Source organism: Apium graveolens, chromosome 7 (genome assembly GCF_009905375.1).
Source record: "Apium graveolens cultivar Ventura chromosome 7, ASM990537v1, whole genome shotgun sequence".
Taxonomy (NCBI): domain Eukaryota; kingdom Viridiplantae; phylum Streptophyta; class Magnoliopsida; order Apiales; family Apiaceae; genus Apium; species Apium graveolens.
Genome location: NC_133653.1, coordinates 268,419,151 through 268,445,506, shown reverse-complemented (window position 1 = coordinate 268,445,506; position 26,356 = coordinate 268,419,151). Strand labels below are relative to the sequence as shown.

Below are 26,356 nucleotides of genomic sequence, written 5' to 3'. Positions count from 1 at the left end.
CGTAGTATTTTGTTTGATTAAGAGCTTTTTTATGTCTCTTAGAATTTCGACTTCTATGTCGCTGCCTTTTCTAACAAAGGTGGAGTACTTGTTGTAAATACTTAGTGATTTTGTATGGTTTTTACTAGGATCTTTACTGAGTCCAAAATAGGATAATAAATTGTATATTCCTAATAGACATCTTCCCGAAATCTGATTAAGGTTATTCATAGAAAATACGATAGTATTCAGACTGTTACTTCCTACTACACCACTAAAGATGTAATTTCTGGGTTCAAGGTCTATTCCTTCATTTAACTTTTTAAATTCAATAATTTTTCCTTTTTTTTAAATGTGAGGATGTCTTTTTGAAGGACTATTATGATGTTGATATTTGTAGGACTGATAATTATCACAGGAGATCCAGTTTCTGACATAAATCATCAACTCTCTTAGAGACGCTATGAAGTAATTCTTTATTGGAAGATTCACCAATATCTAAAGTTTTTTTTCTAAAACTCTTTCTAGACTTTTGTCCTAAAATTCGTTTATTTTTTGCAATATCAATTGTCCAAGAATTATCTAAAGGACTGATTTCTGAGAATTGCTTCTCTTCTACAGATCCTATTTCTGAGAATACATCATCTAATTCGATATATTCATTCTTTTTATAGTCTATACTATGATGACTATTAGTTAAAGCATAAGCGACAACGTAAGTTATGCTAAATACTTTATCACCTGCATTCATCAAATTGTGTCTTTCAAAATCATGCACAAAAGATAATATTTGATCAATATTTTTTGTATCTAGACTAAAACCAAATTTAGGGTAGACAGTAAACATAAATTTTTGGTATGCTAAATTACTTCTAGCAGCACCTAAAATACAGTCCTTCCGGTCATTGATTCTATTTTCTATTAAAGCCATTTTAATAGGGAAATCTATTCCTTCTTGAAATTCTGCTTTGAGCAGTATTTTTATAGCTCCTAAGTGAACTACTATGATGGTAGATCTTGTCTTAGCGTCTATTTTTAATAGATTTTTGCTTATCTCGTCTTTAGTGATTAACGGAAGATAAACTAACCATGTAGTATCTTTTATGTCTACATGCATTTCCTTGGTGGAAATACAATAAAAGATATTATTTTTTCGTCTAAAACGATTTAACACGGGAATGTTAAATATTTTTTCTTTTCTTATATCAAGTCCGCTATTTTTTATTTTTGAAAGAATTTCTTGATTTACTAAAAAGCTTGCTTGAGAACCTTTTTCATTCTCTGAAAACTCGATTTCTAAACAATTTTTTTTATGAGTTTCCTTAGGTTGTTTTTCTGTTAAAAGACTCATTTTTTAAAAACATTTTTATTTATTATTTGTTTTTGTAAAAATAAAAAGCATGACCTTGATTAGCTAGGAGTTCATTATTTCCTAGTTCAATAAAATTACCGATATAATTTTCTAATCCGTCAATTTCTTGACTATTATTGATGTAGAAACTAATTTGGTGTTCTTTCATCATTTGTAGACTGATATAGATTTCTCTAACACTACTAGAAAAAACACCTTAGACATAGGCTAAAAACCGATATCTATATAAAAAATATATGATGTCTTCGCGACTGATGTTAAATGTAATTTTTCATAGACATCGGTTTTTACCCGATGTCTAAGACAAACTTTCACAACGGTTCTGGAAAACTTATGATGTCAAATATCAGATTAGACATCGGTTATATATATGTAACCGTTGTTAAGAACCTATTTTAACATCATTTTCTTTAATATAACCAATATTAATTTCAAAAAGACATCGGTTATTTATTCTAGAATTGATGTTATTGCCCTTTTTACATGTGCTGATATCCCTATATTAACATAGAATACTAGACAATGCATTAACCACGATACTGAAAAAAACTTAATTTTCAAAACTCAACCAATACATATATATTATTACCCAATTGAATTCAAGATCAACGAATTCTCAAAGGGTACAACTAATCTCAAATACATCTATCATTCTAAAAAAACTATTCCCGTGATAAGTACAACTAATCTCGATGTATAAAATCAATCATATTCCTAGTACTCAAGTCAGCCCCTTTGATGCTGGCTAGTCTTTTTGTTCTTCATGTTCTTGACCAATGACAATAACTTTTAACCTTTTCACCCCATCCAATCTTGAGATGTTTAAAACCTATGAATGAGACAAAAAAAAGAAGGTAACATATAAATTACTAATGTCCACTAAAACTAGCAGAGAGGCCTTATATGATTAAACACCTAAATTATCACATTATTGAAAATTAAAAATTAAACAACATAGGAACATGGTTGCTCTACCACTGTAATTAGAAGCAGGAACACCAGTCTAGCAAGTCCATGCCAATATTTAGAGTACCAAATACATCATCAGCTAGATAAAATAAATAGTTTAACATCCTTGCAAATCTTGGTTATTTTTGGAAGGGAAAAAAACTGACATAATGTCACTAATTCTGCTTCAAATTAGCTAGATAAGCCTCCAATGATCAAAATAAATAGCCACATAAAAGAAAATAGAGACGTAAAAAGAATAAAAGAACATATGTCCCTCAGAGATCCTAGTATCCATCTGGAAAAATACAGCAGACGTGCATGCTCTCTCCTTCTGATATTCCTGAGTTGAAGAAACGGAAGAGAAAGCAAATAGATATTAGTGTTACTTCTACCATACCGAGCTTCAATAGAAATACTACTGCAACCTATCTATCTGAAATGACATGCACTTGTGAACTACCGACTCAAAGTTATATTAGCTGCATCGGAGGTTTCAGGACCAGACGGTGACCTCAACAAGCATCAGGTTTTTCCAGCTGCAAAGGTGAAGAGCCCGCCAAAGGCTGGGACCACTAAAGAGGTCGAGAACCTGTGTAAACCTTCTACTATTGGTGACTCTCAAGGCAAAAGCACAGAGGCCCCTGATCTCCAATTTGTTAAACAAAATTTCAACACAACAGTAAATTGAAAAAACTCCTCGAAACACTTAGCCTATGAGCACGCAGACTACTTGAGCAGATTTTTCTACTGTTTGTTGTGCGCGTCTTCTTTATCAATCGGTATAGAACCAAGTATTTTACTCAAAGAGTTTGATTATAATTGTTTGTTGTATATAATCGAGGGAAAATTCTTAAGGACCATAATAAGGGATCATTGACCCTAGGGGTAGGGGTGTATCAGCTAACCAGGGAATACCTCTTTTTGAGTTACTATTTATTCTTATAGACGCAATTTTTAATCAGGGAAAAGATCACTATAAGGTAAAACCTAAAAAAACTAAATCATGTCCTGAAAAGGTAACACACAAATTTTTAAGCAACTTGCAATTATAGTATAACCACTCAAAGATCCCCTCACTATAGTATGGTACTATGAGTCACATTAATATTTCCAGTTCCGACCGGCTACGTTCAAATACAAGTGTTCAGTTAAAGATGTAAAAAATAAGTACACATTCTATGCTGCAAAAACTTTCAATAAACTTAACAAACATTTCTATATTTCAAGCATATTATGTAACTAGTTTTAAAGATTGCCGCCTGCATTGTTGTTTATTTATGTGCCCGACACATATGCTATAGGATTTTGAAAAGGAAAAAAGATCAACTAGAATTACATATCACATTAAATCCCCCCACCCCAGTAATCCCATTTATAAAACAACAGCTCCAAGTATAATTATAGACTAAGAAAGTGAGCAGTCAAAAGCTAATTCTTCAAGTTTATACAAAAAACAATTTGTGTACTTGGTAGTACCTTATTTGGAGGCTCAAACACCAATAGACCCTCCCCACATCTTCGTATAGTTCATCCTGGAAAAATAAAATCACGATTGATACAACTTAGAACTTCCACAAGAGCAACTAGGCAAATCCCCTCCCAAGCTTTATATTCATCAAAGAAAAAGAAAGAATCACAAAAAACGGGAAGAATAGTAGCAGGTCGGCCATAATAATCAGGTTCGCTGGCTATGATAGGTTCTAAAAAAGCAACCACAATGCTATAGAATTATATTCACAAAATTGAATCAGGCATGTAAAAATATGCACATGGAATATCTATATATTGAAACTCGTATATGTGATGAATAATATACTTACGAATGAAATGCATAGATAAATAATTCTTTCTCAGAAAAGCATGATAACTCATTAGCAACACAGGAGGAAGATCCTCATTCATTCCAAGGGTTTCCATAATCTTATTATGCAAAGCAGAGAAAACCAATTTAAAAGCCATTTTAATTACTATGTAAGAGTAATAGTGAGAAAGAACCAAACAATTTGTTCAATCAAAAGCCAGTTTATAATTACATGTAGCTACAATCAAGGAAAACTATCCATCATGAGATGCATAGACGATGCTCTACACAAACATTCATATTGAAATAAATAAATTAATTACGTAAACATGCGCAAAGATACACATTCATATAGTTGAATAAATAGCAAGCCTTATAAACATATTGAACTGATAAATTTAAAAGCAAGTGATTATACCCAATACATGGAATGCATAAATTTTATATGCTATTACCACTTGCTACCCAATAAATGGAATGCATAAATTTTATATTTGGCATAAACTCTTGATTGCTACCATAACAAATTCACCCCTTACTTGAGATTGATACTTCCATTTGTGTATCTGTCCATCATGTATGCACTACAATTTATCAACTCACATTGACCAATTTTAAATTTCAGTACTAATAAAAGGGTTTTCAACTGCTTTTAGACCCCGGATTGAAAAATAATAATAAACTCGGAATGGTCAGATAGAGGGGCTTCCCCAACTTTTAAAACCACGAAAAACAAAGCAATTAACAAACTCAGAATCATTAAATAAAAATATCTATAAAGCAAAAACAAACAACAAAGAAATATTAATATTAAAGAATATTAATATTAACAAAAACATAGATGCATAATCGCATGTGTAGAGAATAAAAATGACATAAAAAAGACTTGTAATTAAGCAAGAGTATTAAAACCCTTTGACTACTTTATAAACATAAAGATTCACAAACAACAAGAGTAACTTATGAATTTTTATATTTGCTTCAAAAAACAAGAAAATACCATGAGTCTAGAAGATTTGAGATGGGTAGTGATGTTTCAAAACCTGTTGAACAAACCAATAAAAAGTAAGTACACAGAAAACCCAATCTTGATAAAGAAAACAAAACACAATTGAACAAACTAATCCAAGCCGTGTCGAGAAATTAGGGTTTCACATAACAGGAGTTTGATTAATTGAAGATCTACAATTTAGGGTTTAATTGGAATCCTAATTACTTGCAATATGAGATGATGATATAAATTAGGGTTTTAACTATGGAAATATGGTAAGAGAGATAGAGAGATAGAGAGATGAAAGAGAACGAGAAAGAGAGAGGGGAAGAGAGAGAGAGAGAGAGAGAGAGAGAGAGGGAGAGAGAGAGAGATGAGAGAGAACGAGAAAGAGAGAGATGAGAAAAAGAGAGATACGGGAGAGGAAGAGAGCTGGGAGAGAGTGCTGGGGAAATAATTTGGAAATAAAGGGGGAATTATTTTTGTTGTTAAGGGGGGGAACATTTAGAAAATAATGGGGGGAAGGAAGTATATGTATGTTTTTTTTAATTTTTTGAAATTAATCATTAACAATGGTTGTAGTTTCAAACCGATGTCTAAAAAATTTGACAACGGTTATTCTATAAACCGATGTCTAATTCACGTTTTTTTTTAAAATTACTATCGACAACGGTTATTTTATCGACCGATGTCTAATACACGCAGTAACACCATTTTAAAAATAACTGATGTCTAAAAGAACTTTAATATCGGTCGTTTAAGCAACCGATGTCTAAGCACCGATGTCTATTGACAGAATTCTAGTAGTGTAAGTCGGTATGTTCTATTTCTCTGTAGATCTAGACAAGTTAAATATCGTATTCTAGTGAAGAAATCATCTTCATTTAATTCAAGGAATTCACCATTTTCTAACAGATTCACCATTTTTTAAAAGAAGATTGGGTTATATCCTAGAGGGATTATTGAACACCAAGCAAAAAGTACCACTTCGACAGCAGGTCACTCGGGAAAAAGCAGGTGTGTCCTTGGAGTAATCAACTCAAAAAAACAAAGATAAAGATCTTGGCAGAACTAGAGTTAAAACTCATGAAGTTCTTCACTAGAATACGAGATTTAGCTTGTCTAGATCTACAGAGAAATAGAACAAGCCGACTTAGAGAAATCTATATCAGTTTACAAATGATGAAAGAACACCAAAGTAGTTTCTACATCAATAATAGTCAAGAAATTGACGGATTAGAAAATTATATCGGTAATTTTATCGAACTAGGAAATAATTAACTCCTAACTAATCAATGTCATGCTTTTTATTTTTACAAAAACAAATAATAAATAAAAACATTTTTAAAAAATGAGACTTTTAACAGAAAAACAACCTGAGGAAACTCATGAAAAGAATTGTTTAGAAATTGAGTTTTCAGATAATGAAAAAGATTTTCAAGCAAGCTTTTTAGTAAATCAAGAAATTCTTTCAAAAATAAAAAATAGCAGACTTGATTTAAGAAAAGAAAAAATATTTAACATTCCTTGGTTAAATCGTTTTAGACAAAAAACAATATCTTTTATTATATTTCCACCATGGAAATGCATGTAGACATAAAAGATACTACAGGGTTAGTTTATCTTCCGTTAATCACTAGAGACGAGATAAGCAAAAATCTATTAAAAATAGACGCTAAGACAAGAGCTACCATCACCATAATTCACTTAGGAGCTATGAAAATTCTTCTCAAAGCAGAATTTCAAGAAGGAATTTCCCCTATTAAAATGGCTCTAATAGACAATAGAATCAATGACCGAAAGGACTGTATTTTAGGTGCTGCTAGAGGTAATTTAGCATATCAAAATTTTATGTTTAATGTCTACCCTAAATTTGGTTTTAGTCTAGATATAAAAAATATTGATCAAATATTATCTTTTGTGCATGATTTTGAAAGACACAATTTGATGAATGCAAATGATAAAGTATTAAGCATAACTTATGTTGTCGCTCATGCTTTAACTAATAGTCATCATAGTATAGACTACAAAAAGAATGAATATATCCAATTAGATGATGTATTCTTAGAAATAGAATCTGTAGAAGAGAAGCAATTCTCAGAAATCAGTCTTTTAGATAATTCTTGGGCAATTGATATTACAAAAAATAAACCAATTTTAGGACAAAAATCTAGAAAGAGTTTTAGAAAAAACACTTTAGATATTGGTGAATCTTCCAATAAAGAATTACTTCATAGCGTCTCTAAGAGAGTTGATGATTTATGTCAGAAATTGGATATCCTGTGATAATTACCAGTCCTACAAATATGCAACAGCATAATAGTCCTTCAAAAAGACATCCTCACATTTATAAAAAAGGAAAAAATTTTGAATTTAAAAAGTTAAATGAAGGAATAGACCTTGAACCCAGAAATTACATCTTTAGTGGTGTAGTAGGAAGTAACAGTCTGAATACTATCGTATCTTCTACGAATAACCTTAATCAGATTTCGGGAATATGTCTATTAGGAATATACAATTTATTATCCTATTTTGGACTCAGTAAAGATCCTAGTAAAAAACATACAAAATCACCAAGTATTTACAACAAGTACTCCACCTTTGTTAGAAAAGGCAGCGAAATAGAAGTCGAAATTCTAAGAGACATAAAAAAGCTCTTAATCAAACAAAATACTAAGATTGAAGGATTGGAGGCACAGATCTCACAACTTAGAAATGCTAAGTTTGAAGATAAGGCTCTTGAATTAAAGTTTAAAGAAATAGAAGAATACCTTAAGAAAATCTTAGGATGAGCATTAAGAATTTACTAGAGGATTTTTAGAAAAATATAAAACCACAAATAGGCGAAATTCTTAAATTGCTTACAATGCATCAAGCTAATCGTATTACAGACAAATTAAATCAGCAGCAGCAGCAGCAGCAGCAAAAATTATCACTGAATTAAAAATAGTAATTCAAGATTGTCCTTGCAACAAAGAGATCTTAGAGGCCCTCAAGGGAAAAGGAAAAGAAGTCCTCACCCTAGATGAAAATCCAACGGCCAAATCAAGACCTTGGAAATACAGCTGTCCCAACTATAATGTCGGGAACGAAGAGCTAGGAACAGGAAAAAATCCTGGTAGTCTAATATGGCCATTCGGTTCTGATAAAAGGTCAGAATGAATTACATAAAGACAGTAGTAAAAATCTTATGGAATAACATGAAAGAAGAAGAATTGCAGGTGAATGATGAAAATTGCGAAGTCCTTGAACAAGTAATCAGGTTAATGGAGTTAGATGATGAATCTGAAGCCAACCAAGAAATAAAAAATAGTAATGAATTAAAATCCTTATTTGGTCTTGATATTATTAATACTATTGAAAGTTCCAGTTCTGAAGAATAGGATGACTTTCAGGAAACGAAAGTTGATAGTTCTAAAAATGAAGAAACAGAAAATCTCAGAACAAACAGACAAACTTCTCCTCCTTCTACCCCAAAGCAGGATATGAGTGGAACATCAGGAGTTAAGTTCGAAGAAAACATAAAAAGAAAATGTAATTTTTATCCTTATAACCCTGATACAAAAGAAACTACTAATATCTTTGGTAGTAGTATCTTGAATATTGATGGGAAACCAAACAGAAAAGAACTTATTGATTCTTGGGCAAAAGAAATCAGTTTGATTATTCAGACTAACAAAGAATCTTGTGATGATCAAAACACGGTTTTGTTACTGGTTGAACATAAGACGTTAGGGGTTGTTAATTCATTTATTAAAAACACCAATCGGGATCCAGTTATGAGTCTTGTTACAGCCTTTGAAAATATTTTAGATGCTATCTATACCATGTTCTTAGAAATAAATCAATCATCTGATAAACTTCAGGAGTTGGAGAAGATTAAAATAAAAGCAAAAACCATGATCACTAACATGCAGCTTTGTTACATATATTTTCTAGATCAATTTTACTGTGATTATGAAAAATATTTATACCAGCTACATGATCAGGCAGAACATGCAAAATACGTCAAAGATTATCTCCTTAAGATTCCTCTACTAGGATTAAAATCTTTAAAAAGGTTTAATCTAGAAGCTACAGGATCGGCAGAGTATAGTTTAGCTTATGCTCAAATAATTGTTAAGGAAGAAATCACTAAGGTTTGTGATTTAACTAAGAAACAAAAATGATTAAAATCTTTTAGCAAACTATGTTGTGATAAGATAATTGAGAAATCATATGAATATAGGTGTAAAAAATCTTCTTATAAACCCTATAAAAAGAAGTCATATAAACGTATGACCAAATACAGTTTTATCAGGAAAAAGAAACCTTTTAAACCAGGAAAATATTTTAAGAAAGATTCTTTTAAAAAAAATTCTAAAGATAAACAAAAGTTCTGCCCAAACGGTAAGAAAAACTGCAGGTGTTGGATCTGCAATGAGGAAGGGCACTACGCGAACGAATGCCCTAATAGGAAAAAACACGAAGAAAAGGCCCAAATGATTAAACAGGTTTATTCTTTAGGTTACATTCCTATTGAAGATCCTTATGAAAATACACAAGAAGTATATTCAATTGAAGAATTAGACCCATGACTAGAAAAGTCAGATTCCAATGATTCATCTTCCTCGGATTATGACTGAAGAAATAGTAATGACCAACATCACTAATCCTAACTCAATCTACTTTTTAAGTAAATTTAAGTTTACAGGATATAAGGAGATAGAATTACATTGTTATGTTGATACAAGATCAAGCCTTTGCGTTACAAGTAAGTACGTTATCCTGCTAGAACATTGGGTTAATGCCAAAAGACCTATACAGGTAAAAATTGCTAATAGAAGTACCATTACAATAAACAAGGTATGTAAGAACCTTGATATACTAATCGCAGGAGAAATATTTCATATTCCTACCATTTATCAACAAGAATCTGGAATAGATTTTTTAGTTGGTAATAATTTTAATCAGTTATATGAACCTTTCACTCAATATACAAAAATGATTATACTTACCCTTGCAGGTCAAGAAGTATATATCAGAAAAATAACAACAGCTTGGAGATGGGATTCCAGGTTTTTTAGATTCAATGGAAAAGAATTCAAAAATAAAAAAACCTGATGCCATCAACATCAGCTCCAATAAAATCTTTCTTTTTATAAAAGGGGAAGGAAAATATTGAAAAATTCAAAGAATTAAATAATGCTTATAATGATTTAGTTCTTGAAACATAAAAAATGGCTATAATCGAAGGATTATTAGACTCTGTCTGCTCAGAAAATCCATTGGATCCTACAAAAACTAAGAAATGGATGAGGGTGGTCATTAAGCTCAAAGATTCGGAGACAGTAATCAAGGTTCGACCGATGAAGTACAGCCCACAGGATCGAAAAGAATTTGGCAAGAAAATTCAGGAGCTTCTAGACATGAAAATCATTATTCCCAGTAAATCACCTCATATGTCGCCTGCATTTCTTGTAGAAAATGAAGCGGAAAGAAGAAGAGGAAATAAAAGAATGGTAGTCAACTATAAAGTAATCAACGATGCTACAATAGGAGACAGCCATAATCTCCCTAATAAGGACGAGCTTCTCACCCTTATCAGAGGTAAGAAAATATTTAGCTCGTTAGACTATAAATCTGGTTTTTGGCAGATTTTGCTAGATGAAGAATCCCAGCTACTTACGGTATTTACTTGTCTTCAACGACATTATCAATGGATTGTGGTTCCATTTGGACTTAAATAAGCACCCTCCATCTTTCAAAGACACATGCAGAGTGCATTTAGATCTTTTGAATCATTTTGTTGCATTTGTGTTGATGATATCCTTATCTTTAATGATAATGAACATGATCATTTGAGATATCTAGCAGCAGTACTGAAAAGATGCCAGCATCTTAATATAATATTATCCAAGAAGAAAGCACGGCTCTTCAAAACAAAGATTAATTTCATAGGATTAGAAATTGATCAAGGAACTCATTGTCCACAAGCTCATATTCTGGAACATATTAAGAAATTCGCAGATAAACTTGAAAATAAGAAGTAGTTGAAAAGGTTTTTAGATATATTAACTTATGCATCTAATTATATTCCCAAACTTATATCTATTCATGCACCTTTACAGGTTAAGCTCAAAAAGGATATTTCATGGGAAAGGAAGGATTCAGACACTGACTACATCCGTAAGTTAAAAAAGAATCTCAAGGGGTTTCCAAAACCCTATCATCCAGATCCAGATGACAAGCTTATCATTGAAACAGATGCTTCAGGAGAATACTGGGGAGGGATCCTCAAAGCAGTTAATTCTGAAAAAGAATTAATTTGCAGATACGCTTTTGGTAGATTTAAAGATGCTGAAAAGAATTACTATTCTAACAAAAAAGAATATCTTGCGGTTATTAGAGTTATCAGTAAATTTTCTATTTATCCAACCGTAATTAAATTTTTGGTTAGAACAAACAACAGAATCTTCACTTATTTTCTTCGTATTAAGTTACAGGGAGATAATAAGCAAGGAAGACTTGTCTGATGGCAACAATGGCTATGTCAATACAACTTTGATGTAGAACACATCGAAGGGGTCAAGAACTATTTGGCAGATTTCTTGACAAGAGAATATCAACAATAATACTACTAATGACATCACTAGATGCATCATTTAGTTGCTTTTTGCAGGCATGTCAAAGCTTTAAAATGCCTATAAATACAGAAAGGAGGAATGAAGAAATCACAACCAAAACCGAATTCATCCTCATAAACAAACTAGTTTCTCTCAAAAGAAACAAAAGGCTTCTTTGCCTTAAAAGATTTCATCTTTTTCTTTGAGATTTCATGATCATTCCTTGGAAAATAGTTACGAGCAACTAGCTCTAAAAGAAGTTATTTTACAAAAAAAGAATTCAGCTGCTAATCGATGACAGACACAATCGATGAGAGACACATCAGCCTTGCAGAAATGGAATATGTAAGAAAGTATTCTCTTCCTGAACAACAAAAGGTTATTTCTTCACCTTCTTCAGAAATGAACAAAGATGAGCCTATTCCTGAGCAAACAGCTCCAGGTAAAGAATTAACAAATCCGTTAAAGGCTGTTACTTTGCCAGAAAGCAAAATAAAAAAGGTCATTTCATCACCTTCTTCAGAAATGAACAAAGATGAGGCTATTCCTGAGCAAACGGCTCCAGGTAAAGAACCAACAAATCCGTTAAAGGCTGTTGCTTTGTCAGAAAGCAAGACTGAGGTGCAGACCTCCATAACTTTAGTAAAACCCTCTGATTTAAATCTGAGGCCTAACGGGGGAATTCCAATCCCTAAAAAGACTGAAGATCAAACTTCAGCAATCCCTATCGGATACAGGGCCCCCAAAGCCTATTATGTAGTGTTTAACGGCTCTAATGCAGGAATATACACTACTTGGGAGATAGCTGAGAAAGCAGTAAAAGGATTCTCAGGCATCAAACACAAAAAGTATAAATCATTTGCTGAAGCAAAAGTTGCAGCAAATATTTACACTACTCAAGAACTGAAGCCTCCTCTTCAGTTAATCGGCTCTGCAGAAGCATTACATCTAACTTATACAGGAGCAATAACCCAGAAAAAGGAATCCTCGAGCAAAAATGTTTTAGGATATATTCCAAAAACTCAGCAATTATTGATACAAACAGAAGAAGATACCTTTGAAACCTATTATTCAGGATTCAACTATCTCTATCAATTTGGGAGAATGGCCACAGAAAATGAGTTTGTTAGTGAACACGTTTTCACTTCAGACAAGAAAAATGTTAGCTATTTCAACTTCTACCCAAATGCCGATCCAGACATGGTTTACGAGGCATATCAATATGGATTATTAGCACAAATATATCCTGCTAATAACCTCTTAGAAATATCTAAGTTCCCCAAGGAATTTAGAAAAGCCATTAAGATATTCAAAAACAATTGTCTTAGTGGACAATAAATTGATATCTTTATCAAAACTTCTAGCACAATTATATGCTGGGAAAATGAAGATGAATATGATTGTCCAGCAAATTAGCCATTTCATTATGTTCAGGTTGGTTCTGCCAAAGAAAAGATCTATTCTCCAAGTCAAGCTATGGAACCCACTTTGGAGAAAAATGATTTATAGGAGCTTGCTGAAAATAAGTTATTGATTCTAATCAATAAATTATTTAGCATTCAGAAAGAAGATAAGTTAAAAGTCAATTTAGCAACAACTCATGCCTTAATGACATCCTATTCGCACAAAGGAATGAGTGGAGAAGATTACAACAAGATTGTAGCCTTCAGAAAACAATTATTACACAAAGATGTTGTTGGATCACACCAAGAGATTTTTTGTAAGAAAAAAAAAAGAGACAAACAAGTTTGGCATCCAGCTTGAATGTCCAAATTGCATCTCAACCACTAACAAAGCAGCCGGAAAAGAAGTGATGGAGGATTAAAGTGGAAAGTATCTACTTTATAAAGAGATAACATCTACTATCAGTAGGGTATCTACTTTAATATTGGTGCAGAAAATTGTAAGCAATGACGATTTTATTTTTTTACTGACGCTCTTCCTTATTCTGTAAAAGGAGAGTTATATTTTCAATAAAAGGATCGAAAAATACAGAGCATAAATCACTGTATAAATCCTTGAGAGTCTATTATGATGTGTGAGTAGTAACCCCACGGGGTTCTGAGCCATATCTCTTCTCTGCTCCATTATTTTGTTTTGGGTGTCTTGTTATCTTCAAAGAACAACTGGTCCTCTTTAGTGTCCTATTGTCTGTCTGCACAAGCACATGTGCCTGTGAAAGAAAAAGCACAATAAAATGAGTGGTTCCGTGTTCTTGAGGTGAATAGTATCTTGAACAATAAAACGAGGAACACAAGATATTCGGGGAAGTATATATTCATATATAAATCCGTGAGGGGTGTTGCTACACTCCGGAAGATAAAATTAACCGGCTACAATCTAAGAACAACAAAGTTCCTAGCTTCTACAAAGATCAACAAATTAAATCCTATACAATGATCTAGCTTTTGTTTGTCTAAGGATTTAATTACCGGGTAACGATTATAATGCCCCTAAGAATATACAAGAATTAAATCGGGCATTATAACGTTACTCCGGTGAGAAGAATAACTGATATGGATTTGTGTGTATATCTTCTCTGTATCTCTTTGCTGCAAATTTTCAGCTCTTTGGGAGAGAAAATGAACAGAACTTTTGAATTGCTTCTGCTGCTTGAGTGTAGACTTATATCAATTAAAAATGTGTGGCTAAAAATGAACCACACAAGTTTATTGATTGTATCAGCAAAGATGTGGCTGAGGAGTAAGCTGCGACCAGGGGTTCTTTTAGTAACTTGCGACCAAGGATTTTTGGCACTTATAATTATTAACCAAAATCTAACTGGCGACCAGGACTTTAGGAGTATAACTTGCGACTAATAATAGTACAGGTAACTTGCGACCTTGAATCTGTAAACCAATAAAAATAAGTACAATTATTTGTACTTAACTTTCTTTTGGTTGAAAAACCAACCTGCGACCATTGGTTGCTTTTTTCTTTTGTCTTTTATTTTCTTTTTTTGTTTCCTTTTTGTTTCCTTTTTCTTTTTTTGTTTTCATTTTTCTTTTTCTTTTCTTTTCTTTTGTTTTCTTTTCTTTTTCCTTTTTTTTCTTTTTATTTAACTTTAAATTGTAACTAAATTAATTTATAAAATAAACTTAAATATAACTTATATAAATAAACTAATTTAAATTTATAAAATAAAATTATTTAAAATTTATAAAATAAATCATTTTAAGTTTATTAAATAAATTATTTCAAATTCCATTAAGTAAATTTATTTAAGTTAACACTTAAACTTTGAACGTGGTCAATCCCTCGAGCCGTTTAGTAGTATACCCTGCACACCTCTTCTCATACTTTAACAGATAAACGTTCAATCCAACTACGTTCCTCAACTTAACAATTCTTCTAAAAATAATACCCGCCTAGTGCAACTGGTCTGGTTCACAGACGACTAACCCCGATTCAGGTCTTCGTATTATAGCCTTGATATATTGTTAAGCTTGCAACAACTTTATCGCTTCAAACACTGAATGTCAATAAACAACTGTACTTTCACTGGAATCCTTTCTGGTACTTTAGACAATGTCTTCATTGCAAATACAATCTTGAATACTTCAATCATTGTTCTTCACTGATGTTTGAACATATAAATGAACTCCTGACAGTGAGTATAACTTCAAGATTGCAGCTGTCTTCTTTAACCTCTGTCTATACCATGTCTTCAATTCTTCAGATTCCTATGCTTCGAGCACTGTCTATCTTCAATCATAGCCAATACACTGAAATCTTCTGGTAGCACTTATACACTGAATCTTCATCAATTCTGAAATCCTGAAAGTCTTTAACCTTTATTCTTCACTGAGGCATGATCATATTAATGAACTTCTTTCAGTGACCTGTAAATAGACTTCAAGCCTTTTTCTAATCTTTTGATTCTTTGCATTTGCCTTGTCTTCATTTCTTCTGATTTCTTGTGTAGTCGTAGTATTATTGACCTGTCATGTTCTAGTGTTGTTCTCGTGTTGAGTTATCACGTAACTGTTCATACAGCTACGTAGTCTCACCAACAATCTCCCCCTATTTGATTGTTAGACCTAACAAACAAATTAAATAGAGAGGATAACTCAGCTAACAACTTGTAAAAAGTAAAGTACCGGGACTTGTAAATAATGTTATTTGTTTTCTGGATCAAATACTGCATTTCCAGATATCTTGAGTGACTGAAATGAAAGAACTTGTTCCTCTAGCACTGAACTGATCTTCAACTAGTTTCATCTTCCTTTCCTTGGTTCTTCAAATCTCTGTCAGATAATACTTCTCAATCTTGAAGTAATCATCAGCAGCTTCTTTTATACAACCACATTTCCTGTTAAGAAGCGCATATCTCTCTTGCTTCTCCCCTTATGAAAATCAACTGTTTAAAAGAGATCACCTTCGTTTACCACATCTCTCGTACAATAGGATCCGCAGATAAAAACCAATGGTACTCCCCTTTTGGAAAACAGCTTCTCCCCTTATGAAGAATATTGATGAACCAAACCACTTCTTATTATTACTAGGAAATTACCTTGTGGTGTACATATGCTTTACCTTTTTCCTCCCGCCTGCTATTTCTCCCCCTTATTTGAGAAATCCTCCAAACTATTACTTAAGCTTTTATCTCCCCTTAGAGAAGGAATATATGCTGCTATCTGAAGGAGTTCTCATATATTACTTGGTTGGAAAAGAAATAACAAGTCGCAGTCTGATCAACCATGTCCCTTTAAATGCTGCAGAAATGGCTTCACTGTTGATCATCTTGTTAACCAATATTCCCAACTCCTTATACCTCCCAAATGTGAGATCGCCAATTATTACCAATTGTTATGTCCCGAACTTGTTAGGTCCCGAAGTATTCTAATCCAATCTGTAAATGTTAGGTCCCTAAGAGTTAGGTTCCAATCATAAACAGATTGGAGACCCGAAGTATCAAGAACCAGTGTTTAGGGATAGGGAATGGGATAGGATATTTCTCTTTCTTCCTCACTGTGAGTGTGTGATTCTGTTTCGTGTACCTCACAAATGTTTAACTCTTCTCTTCACTCGTGTTTACACTCATTCTCACAAGTGTATCACTCATCTCATAGCTCCAAAATCCAGTTGTACCTGCAAGAAAAATCACCTTAGCCCTCCTTAAGGAGGTCACGGGTGGTGCAATGGGAGTTCGCAAATCCCCATCCTCGTTAGACTTGTCAGATGAATCTGAGTCATAATCTACAAGTTGCTAGTTTCCCTTTTAGGGTTCCAGATTTGAACTCTGGGAAGGTAAACAATGATCCAAAGAATTTAGCATAAAGATCAAAGTTTCCTTCTAATGTCTGTGAAGACATTTCCTTGCAACTCATCAGGTACAACAAGTTTCCGATCTGCACCTATGTCAGATCCACTATCCGCAGATGCATCCAGGGGATTTAAGCCTGGGGAGGTAGACATTGACCACTGACATATGGCTATTGGATCAGTATCCTCTCCTTACACCTATAAAGGCAATTGGTCCATTAAAGAACCTTGAACAATCAAATCTGACCGTAAAATGGTCGAAACTCTTATTTCCGTCAACTCATCCTTTGTGTGTGTAACATTTCCTTGTGCATCAAGAATTGTTTATGTTTGAGGTGGTGACACTACATCGGATACCCTGGCCGACAAGCGAATTTCAATAGACGCACCATGTTGAGAGGATGAATCTAGTAACTATTTTGTGCTTTTTCAGCCATTACATATTTTTGAGAAGATGTATGGGAGCTAGCAGTTGTCTCAGTTTTGATATATCTCAACTTTGTAGGAGACAGAGCTGCTGGGTTGACTTCAGAAATGTGGTGCACTAAGGCACTTTCTCCCTCCCGTTCATTCATACTTCATTTTAGTGGTAAGAGAGTGTTGGTTGGTTCTGTTTCTGTGTTTGTCTTTACAGTCTGGGATAGAAGTTGTGGGTTTTCAACCTCACGACTATCAAATGAAACAAGGTCATTGGAGGCTGAACCTGTATCACAGAACATATGGAAATATAGAGATAAAATGCACTTAAGATCTATAATGAATGAAAATTATGCATTTAATCTTTTGAGAGAAATGATGTACGATAGTGATTTCAAAAAGATTTTAATGAAATAAGCAATCACCACTGTAGAAAGAAGTTTGATTTTTCTCTTAAAAACTGTTTGAGTGCACAAGTTTGTTTTAATCCCTAAAAAGATAAATGATTTGAAAAGACGCAACCTGATGATATAACAGTATTAAGAAGAGAAAGAAAGATTTTATCTTTCAATATGAATGAGTTTTTGTAAAAGCATTGATCACTTAGGGTAAAGTCTAAGCAATTCTCATTCATGTCAAAAGCTCCATAATCTATCTTTATAAAATTATTACCAACAACATTGTTTATTGATAAATAATCTTAGTAAGAATGATTATGCTGCTAGTTTCAAATTGTAGTAAATCTTTCAGATATAGAAAAGTATATAAATTCACTAGAACTTAAAATCTCACAATTATCTGCAACAAAATATTAACAATAAATCATTGACTGATACTTGTCAAGTACTTTAGATACCAATAATTATGTTGCATCATATTTTAATATAATTTAAATCATGAAACTGATTTGACATGGAATTTTCTAACATCATAATTCAAATATATTAATTAAAATAAGATATCAATGAATTAAATACTAATTATCTATCACATAGACATTAGCATTCAATTTCATATATTATACAATTGCTAACTCCTAACAACTGTAACATCTCAAACAATATTGGTTCGATAAATAAAGCAACATTAACCAACATTGTCTTGTTTGCAGTCTTAGAAAGATACTCTATGTTCCATATACTTTGATCCCTGAGTATTGCATCTAATATCAAAGTGTTTAGGAATTTGCAAATAAGTATAAAAATTATTCTAAGTGGACAACATTTGGTTACTTCTACTAAAGCATTATCCACATTGAACATAGTTGTACTTAAGAAAGATTGTTACACTTTTTATATCAGTATAAGTGACTAAGGATAAACATTAATTATTTAGAGGAGTTCTAAGTAATGTCACAAATACTAATACTTCACAATTAGTTCGTAGTTGAACTCTTAACTAAATATCATTAACTCATATAAGTCAAAAATTAGCATACAACTAATCATGCTACAATCATGATTCAGATTTCAGTGAATTCTTGAGATGTGAGCATTGCCAGATTCACTAAAGCCAAAATCTCATAATTAACTTATAACACATAAGTTACAATCAATATACTAGATATCAATTGTTGACAGATTTAGTTATAATCAATCATGCTGCTTATTTATTTTAAATTAGTTTGAATTATGGAGCAAATAAAATCATTGAATTGCTTCAATTTTCATAATCCAAACTACCAAAAATATATATTAAATAAATAAATATTAAATATCTATGAGTTAGATACTAGCACTTAAATATTTATAATTATCCTTGAATAATCACCAAAAGGATATATGACTTATATACGTGACACTCACTCTCTGGATAATTAGTAATTTTAGAAATACTTTCTAAGCATAAAAAATATTGAGTGTTTTATGCACATAACTTAGAAAATACTTCAACTTTCAATATTAGTGATTCAAGAAATAAGCATTGATTACTTAGAACAAAAATTCTAAATAATATTACTAATGCTAAAAGTACCACAATTATTCGTACAAGATACAAATAACTATGATGCATATTATTTTAAATATAATTTAAATTATGAGACTGGTATGGAATGGAATTGTCTACCATCATAATTTAAATCAATTAAAATAATATTCAAACTTAATGTTATCTAAAATTTTATTTAGAATTTCAATTTTTTTCTCTCTGCGATGAGAGTGTTTGTTCTCTTTTTTATTGTGAGTTTTTTTACTGTGAATGCTGGATCTGATTTAGTGATGAAGGTTTATACTAAGTTACATTTATGGCCTATAACTCAAACGTGTTGGAATTGTGATAAAACAAGTACATGTAAATAAGTTTTCATCAACATATCGCTTGATGGTATTTGCACGAATATTTGCATGAAAATCAGCAATTTGATTCATTTTATATTTATTCGACTCGATGATTTATGTAAATGGCTTATGACTTTTTATTATTGAATTAAATATATTATTTTACAAAAAACAAAAATACTTCAAAGTTTAGATTGAAGTATTAATGCAGGGATTAGTTTAAGTCAAGTTGGAGTGAGTACCAAGGGAGACTATTCAACGGACTAAACAAACTGTAATCATTTGTTGCTACTTTATGGACAAACTAGCAGTACTTTTTATTTTTTGTCATTAACAATTTCGTCCGGAATAAAAAAAATCATGTATTTCGAACTGAAATGATTTTAAACACTGATTATAATATTGTAAAATAAAAAAAAAATTGATTTTTGTATTTTCCATGTTGAAAGACGTGTAAATGCAGGGAGCTCTAACTCATACTTGGTATAAATTTCGTTATATTACACATATTTAATCTAAATTTAAATATAAAATTAATATTTACATCCCACTGAAATAAAATTTATAAACTAAATTTTAAAATCATTACAAAATTTTCAAATTTTAATACCATCGAATTGATTTTCTAGCTACACCCATGTATAAATTCTGAATGTCTAGTGAAAATTTAATAAGTCATGTAATTTTTATAAAAGAAACCAGAGTCGATATTAAAATATCAATATTGATTCGCATAAGAACTTAAATCTACAAAATATTTTGATTTCAGATCAAGTTTCAAGCACAAAATCAACAAAATTTATATTCCCATTAGAAATAAACTATTAAATTCAAGTCTAAATCATAAGTTTTTGATTAAATTCAATTTGACATATTTGTTAAAATATATCTATATTGAATCATGCTAGTAGCCAGAGTTGGTAGACCAAATATAATGGATTAGGCGGGGGAACCTTTATTCTTGATATGATAATGGTTTTTCTTTGTTTATGTCGTTATTTCCTCTGTCCTATTTATTTGTATACATTTTTCTTTTTTGATGTCTCATATAATTATATACATTTTAAACTTATCAAAATTTGTAAAAAAATTATAATATAAAAATTAATTACACCAACCGCTTTCTCCCACCACGCTCACTTTATTTATTAAATATTGAATAGTCCAACTGATTTAACCAACTTTATACTTTTTCTCACTAAATTATATACACTCTTCGTCTCAACCATTTCTATACGAATGATTTAGGCACGGAGGACAAAAAATTCATTAAAATAATATTAGTTTAGGTAAGGTAGTGGGATGAGAGATAAAAAAAATATAATTTAGTGAAAAAAGTATAAAGCTTGGTAAAGTGGTAGGACCAATCAATATTTAATGAATAAATCGAGTGTAGTGAGAGAAATTAGTGGATGTGGTTGATTTTTATATTATTAAATTTTTACTATTTTTGATAAGTTTGAAATGTATAGAATTGAATGAGACATAAAAAAAGAAAGTGTATATAAATGAATGAGACAGAGTGAGTACTTTTTGTTTCTCTCTCATCACATTTAAGTACAAAACTTAGGCCTCACTCCCGAGTTTTTTAAATGGAAGGAAGTAAGTGATAAGGATATAAAGTACTTTCATCCCACTTTTGGAGTGAAAGTTTTGGAATGAAAGTTTGTTAAATTTACATTCATTATTATTTGCTTTCGCTTCTTTTAAAAACTCGGGAGCACAAATATGAATACAAGTGAAATTACTTTACTCACCCACCACTTACTTTCCTTCCTAATTAAAACTCGGGAGTAAGGGATTAAGGCAATGAAGAAAAGGTACTGCTATAAGCCCACCAAAACATTCATCATTTTGTTCACCACATTTTATCTCAAGAACCCTACCACGGCCGTTTGACGTGTTTTGAGGCCATCATTCAAGTTCCCCATTAACAACACAGATAAAAATAAAATTATGATATTGAAATTGGATATTAAATTTCTTTTTATTATTCGTATGATTTTTGTCAAAATTAAAATAATTTATCTAATATCTATATTTATAGACAAATACTTCCGAAATTATTAGGTATTACTCCCTCCGCCCCGTATAACACTTCCTATTATGACTTCGTACACTGTTCATGATAAGCGATTGATTACTAATTTACGTCTAATTTATAAGAGGAAATATAGTCGTGTGTGATCTTGTTGGATTCGTATTTATGAGTACTTTAATACAATGAAGTTTTTATATTTAATACTAATACGAAATTAAAGATATTAACAATCAAAAGTGTGCATCGACAAACGTGTCATACACAAATAAAAAACGTTTTTAGGGACGGAGTGAGTACTAAGAAATTGTGATTGATGAGTTGTAAAAGTTTTATTGATGGAAATTTTTGTGCATGGAAGATCATTATTAACGAGCTCTCCATCAATATTTTATGTAAATCTCATCAAACACTAACTCTTACAATACGCGGATGGGCACACACTACAAAAATCCAATAAATATAATAAATTAGTTCAACTCCAGTATTCCGGTTTTTTATGTATAGTGAGAGTTTTTCAAGTTTTTTTTTAAAAAAAAACTTATAAAATTATATTAATTCGAAGAAACCTCATACATAGTAATTTCGAAGCGCGCCATAAATGAGAACTTTCACATCACAATAGCGTATTTTCTCATCATACACCCTACTACTTGTAAATATATAAAATAATTATTCCCAAATATTTAATTTTGAATTTTAATTTGTGAAGTTCATATATATTTGTAACAAGCGTAAATTTTTTTGGAGTCCACCGTCTGTTTCATTAGAGCCCCGGAATTGATCATATATGTTCTGCAAGTAATATATTACACAAAATATTATGAAATATATCATTTTGCTAATTATGTTTTGCAAATGTCATTATTCAAATGATAATCTTGTAGATCTAATATATTTTACAAGTAAAATATTGTAAAATATATTATTATACAGAACATTATTAGTTTCGGTTTTGAGGTAGGAACTTTTTTGCCGTGCAACCCTACATATGTGAAGGTTTTTTTTTATTTCTAAAACATATAAAAAAAATTCATGTCAACTAAATATTTACTAACGAGTCATTAGTAATGACTTAATTTTTTTTAAAAAAATTCTCACATATAAAGTCAACTAATACGGATCTACTATGACAACTAGTAAATTAAAAATTAAAATCATCTAATCTAATATAAATCATGTGGTAGTACATTATTGTGAAAAGAAAGGACAATGGAGGTCCAAGATCTATGTCCCAGCACATGAGATTATGTAAATTTTACTCATTCACCCATATAAAAATATATACACCATTCACATGGAACACAATACAGCAAGGATCACACACTTAACTAGACTCTAGATGCACAAATATTTTGACTTCTTATACTAAACAAAACTAAACATTTTGGACACTGGTCTCTAGTAGTTGAATACATAGATTTTGATTTCTAAATTACATAGAGGTTGGAATATTTTTGACTTTTTCTCGTAAAATATTCTACTCCGTCCGTCTCAAGTTACTGAAAAATACAGAGAAACATACCTTATAAAATACTTTACATTGTCGGTGACCGGAAAATGAATCTCCGTTCTCCGGTGAACTTTAAAGTGAACGGCGAGTACTAATATTGTATGTATGATGTGATGATATAGAATCGGAGACTGCACAAGTGTTTTTGCAAGAAATGTTAGTGTGCATGCTGATGAACCCTAACCGGTTGGTTAAAGTCTTTGTTACCCTTGAAATTTTCCAGTAATTACCAATGCTGCCATGCTGTTCACTGTCTTTGGAACACTCGAGAAATGCTGCGAAAAAAGGGTCTTTTTGGAAACTGGCATGTGGAGAAATGTAGGGTTTCTTTTGAGCTGTTTTGAGTTTTTGATTTGCAGCTGCAGGAGGTGGTGGGAGTTGAGTGATGTTGAGTGTTTTCGAGAGTTGTTTGTTTTTCGGGATCCCGGGGATTTGTTCCCATGAAAACGGAACTTGTCCCGGAAAATGCAGAGGAGTTCTAGGGCTAAAAGGATAATGATTCGAATTCAGAACATTTTCGTCGACTGAGAATGATTTTACAGAAGAATTTGACGACGAGAAGGACGGAGAGGACGGGGGAGAAAGCGTTCGACAAGACGATCGACGAGAATTAGAGGAAGGAGAGAATGAGGATTGATCTGGCTCATGATCTTGAACGAGAATTAGTGCAGGGGAAGACATTTAGCTATTGTTAAGGAAAGGAGTGGTTGTTGTATGGTTGTAGTTGTAATAAGTATGTTTCCTTGTATTAATTATGAGCTTATATCTCTATATCTTTGGTTCAATGTTGTCACTTACAAGTGTTTTGTTGGGTGAAAGTTAGATTTTTAATCAACGATGACACATATATATGACATTTTGACAAAGTGAAAAGAGAAGAAAAAGGGCAAAATAGTAACTTGAATATGAATATGAATATGAAAAATGTCTAGTGCACAGAAATGTTCACGAATTTTCTATAAAATACGGTGAGAAACTTGAACGATATAACATATGATTTTTTTTGTGAACAATAATTTTGTGTACATTTTTGTGTACAAAATTCTCGGAAAAATACGGTGACAAACTTGAATAACATATCATATGCACTTATCATTTCTCGGTAAATCTTGTACTTCTCATTTAATCATTTTGTACAGAGATTTCGAAAATAATTTTGTTTTGTAAATATTTATTGGGCTGGATATATGGTTTTCATGATTTTGGCAACTTTTTAATTTTCATTTAACCCCAAATTTATAAATATTAGGTGTGTTTTATATTAAGTGATTCTTTGAGCTTAATCCCCTTAAAATAAACTTCAAAATCGCCGACAAATATTGGTGCAGTATTTGTACTTTTTCCCCGCGAAAGGTTAAGAATTCGACTTCTGCGTGTATTCAATTAGTAAAAAAATAAAAATAAAAAATAAAAATAAACTGCAAAATCACATGAAAGCTAACAGGCTTTATACAACTTCTTATCTTAACTATCAATGGGTCTACATTGTTTGTTTGATTAGTATATTTATATATTTAATTAAATGGATTTAGAAACTTACACGCTGCCCGTGAGTTTAATCTACTGCTCATATTTACCCGTGACTTTAACTCTTGGTGGTTCGTATGGTTGTAGAAATAGAAATGTTATTACTTACGAAACTTATTCCGTAAGAGTTTTCAAACAATTATGTGTTAATTAAGTTTTTATTAATTTTCATCATTGAATCCGGCATCAATACTCAAAAATTGGTATTAGTAATTTGTAGTGGATATGTTTAATAAAATCTTGGTAAACTGATGTGAACTATAATGTGCGATCAATACATATTAGGGTCTCTATCCACGGTCATAGTTGGATAGGGACCACTTACAACCAACAAATCAGTATTATTGAAATAAAAAACTAATGGTTAGGATCCGCTACTGCCGCTATGTTTCATTGCGACGGCCGCAATGAAACATTGCGGGAGTGGCCCACATACTCCATTCCCTTTTTTTACCATTTTTCTATGTTAATTCATTTATCAATGCTTTTTAACTACATAAATATTAATTTAATAAGATATTATTCTTAATATTTCTGATTAAAAATTGTATATTTAAAAAATATTATAAAATATTTTTATAATAATATTAAATATTATATTTAATATTTAATATTCAATATTTTAAAAGTATTGAAACATTAAAATGAAATTAATATATTAAATATTTAATAATATATATTAAAATAATAAAGGAAAATATTTTGATATTTACATATTTTAATTATTCAATATTTTTAGTAATAAATTAAAATATTTGAATATTTGAAAATATTAATAATATTAAATATTAATTCGAATTTTAAATAAATATGAACCTACTACCGCAATGATTCATTGCGGTACCGCAATGAAGCATTGCGGTAGTCGTCTTTTAAACACAGACACACGCGGAAACTACCATTATACCCGCCCCAACCCAGAAACAAACACAAAACACCAGTGATCAAAAGCGATTTCAGCGAAATCAAACAGCTCTTCATATCTTCCTTAATCAAGTAACTTTGTTCTCTCTCTCTCGCTCATACATTCTTGAGGTAATTTTCCGAAATATGTTTGTTTTTAACTGTTAGGGATATAATTGGGGGAAATTGCTTGTTGTTGGCATGTGCTTAGGTGTAAGATCTGCCATAAACTTCAATTGTATCAGTGTGCTTTGTGTTTTTAATTGTGAATTCTGATTTAATGTGCGTAAATAATAAGCACTATAATGGTTATTTGATAAAGGGATAAAAGTTTGTGATTGTTTTGAGTGTTGAGGTAATTGTTAGGTATTGGTATTTGGTTCTTTGTAATTGAGTCGGCTTTTTCGGGGTTGAATTGTATGTGTCTGAGGACAATGCCTGCTAAAAAGCCTATAAGATGTAATTGTTGTTTTGCACGAATTCAGTTATTAGTTGTAATTAAGCCAATGTTACGAAAGTAATTATCCCGTGTCGTATATTTGGTTAAGGCTGATTTGGTGTTTAAGTATAAGTCGATACCCTAGTACGTATTGGCTAGCAGTTTCGTATTGGTAAGCGTTAGGCCTTTGTGATGGGTTTAGGGTGTTTTAAGAACATGGTGATCAGTGTGTTTTGTATTTTTAATTGTGAATTTTGATTTAATGTGCTTAAATAA

General features: G+C 31.5%; 2 protein-coding genes across 2 annotated transcripts; both read right to left on the bottom strand.

The window, feature by feature from the left end:
- Positions 1–391: 391 nt before the first annotated feature.
- LOC141674929 (uncharacterized) lies at positions 392–910 on the bottom strand. The gene has a single exon (XM_074481629.1). It carries the CDS (start codon positions 908–910, stop codon positions 392–394), a length of 519 nt encoding a protein of 172 aa, XP_074337730.1.
- A 22,035-nt stretch (positions 911–22,945) lies between these two features.
- LOC141670544 (uncharacterized) lies at positions 22,946–24,035 on the bottom strand. Its single transcript, XM_074476438.1, has one exon. It carries the CDS (start codon positions 23,890–23,892, stop codon positions 23,284–23,286), a length of 609 nt encoding a protein of 202 aa, XP_074332539.1. The 5' UTR covers positions 23,893–24,035; the 3' UTR covers positions 22,946–23,283.
- Between the last annotated feature and the right edge of the window lie 2,321 nt (positions 24,036–26,356).

What these genes read in the sequence shown, in the direction of transcription:
- LOC141674929 (XM_074481629.1), bottom strand. Translation starts at nt 910, where the DNA reads ATGGCTTTAATAGAAAATAGAATCAATGACCGGAAGGACTGTATTTTA.
- LOC141670544 (XM_074476438.1), bottom strand. Translation starts at nt 23,892, where the DNA reads ATGTCTTCCCCTGCACTAATTCTCGTTCAAGATCATGAGCCAGATCAA.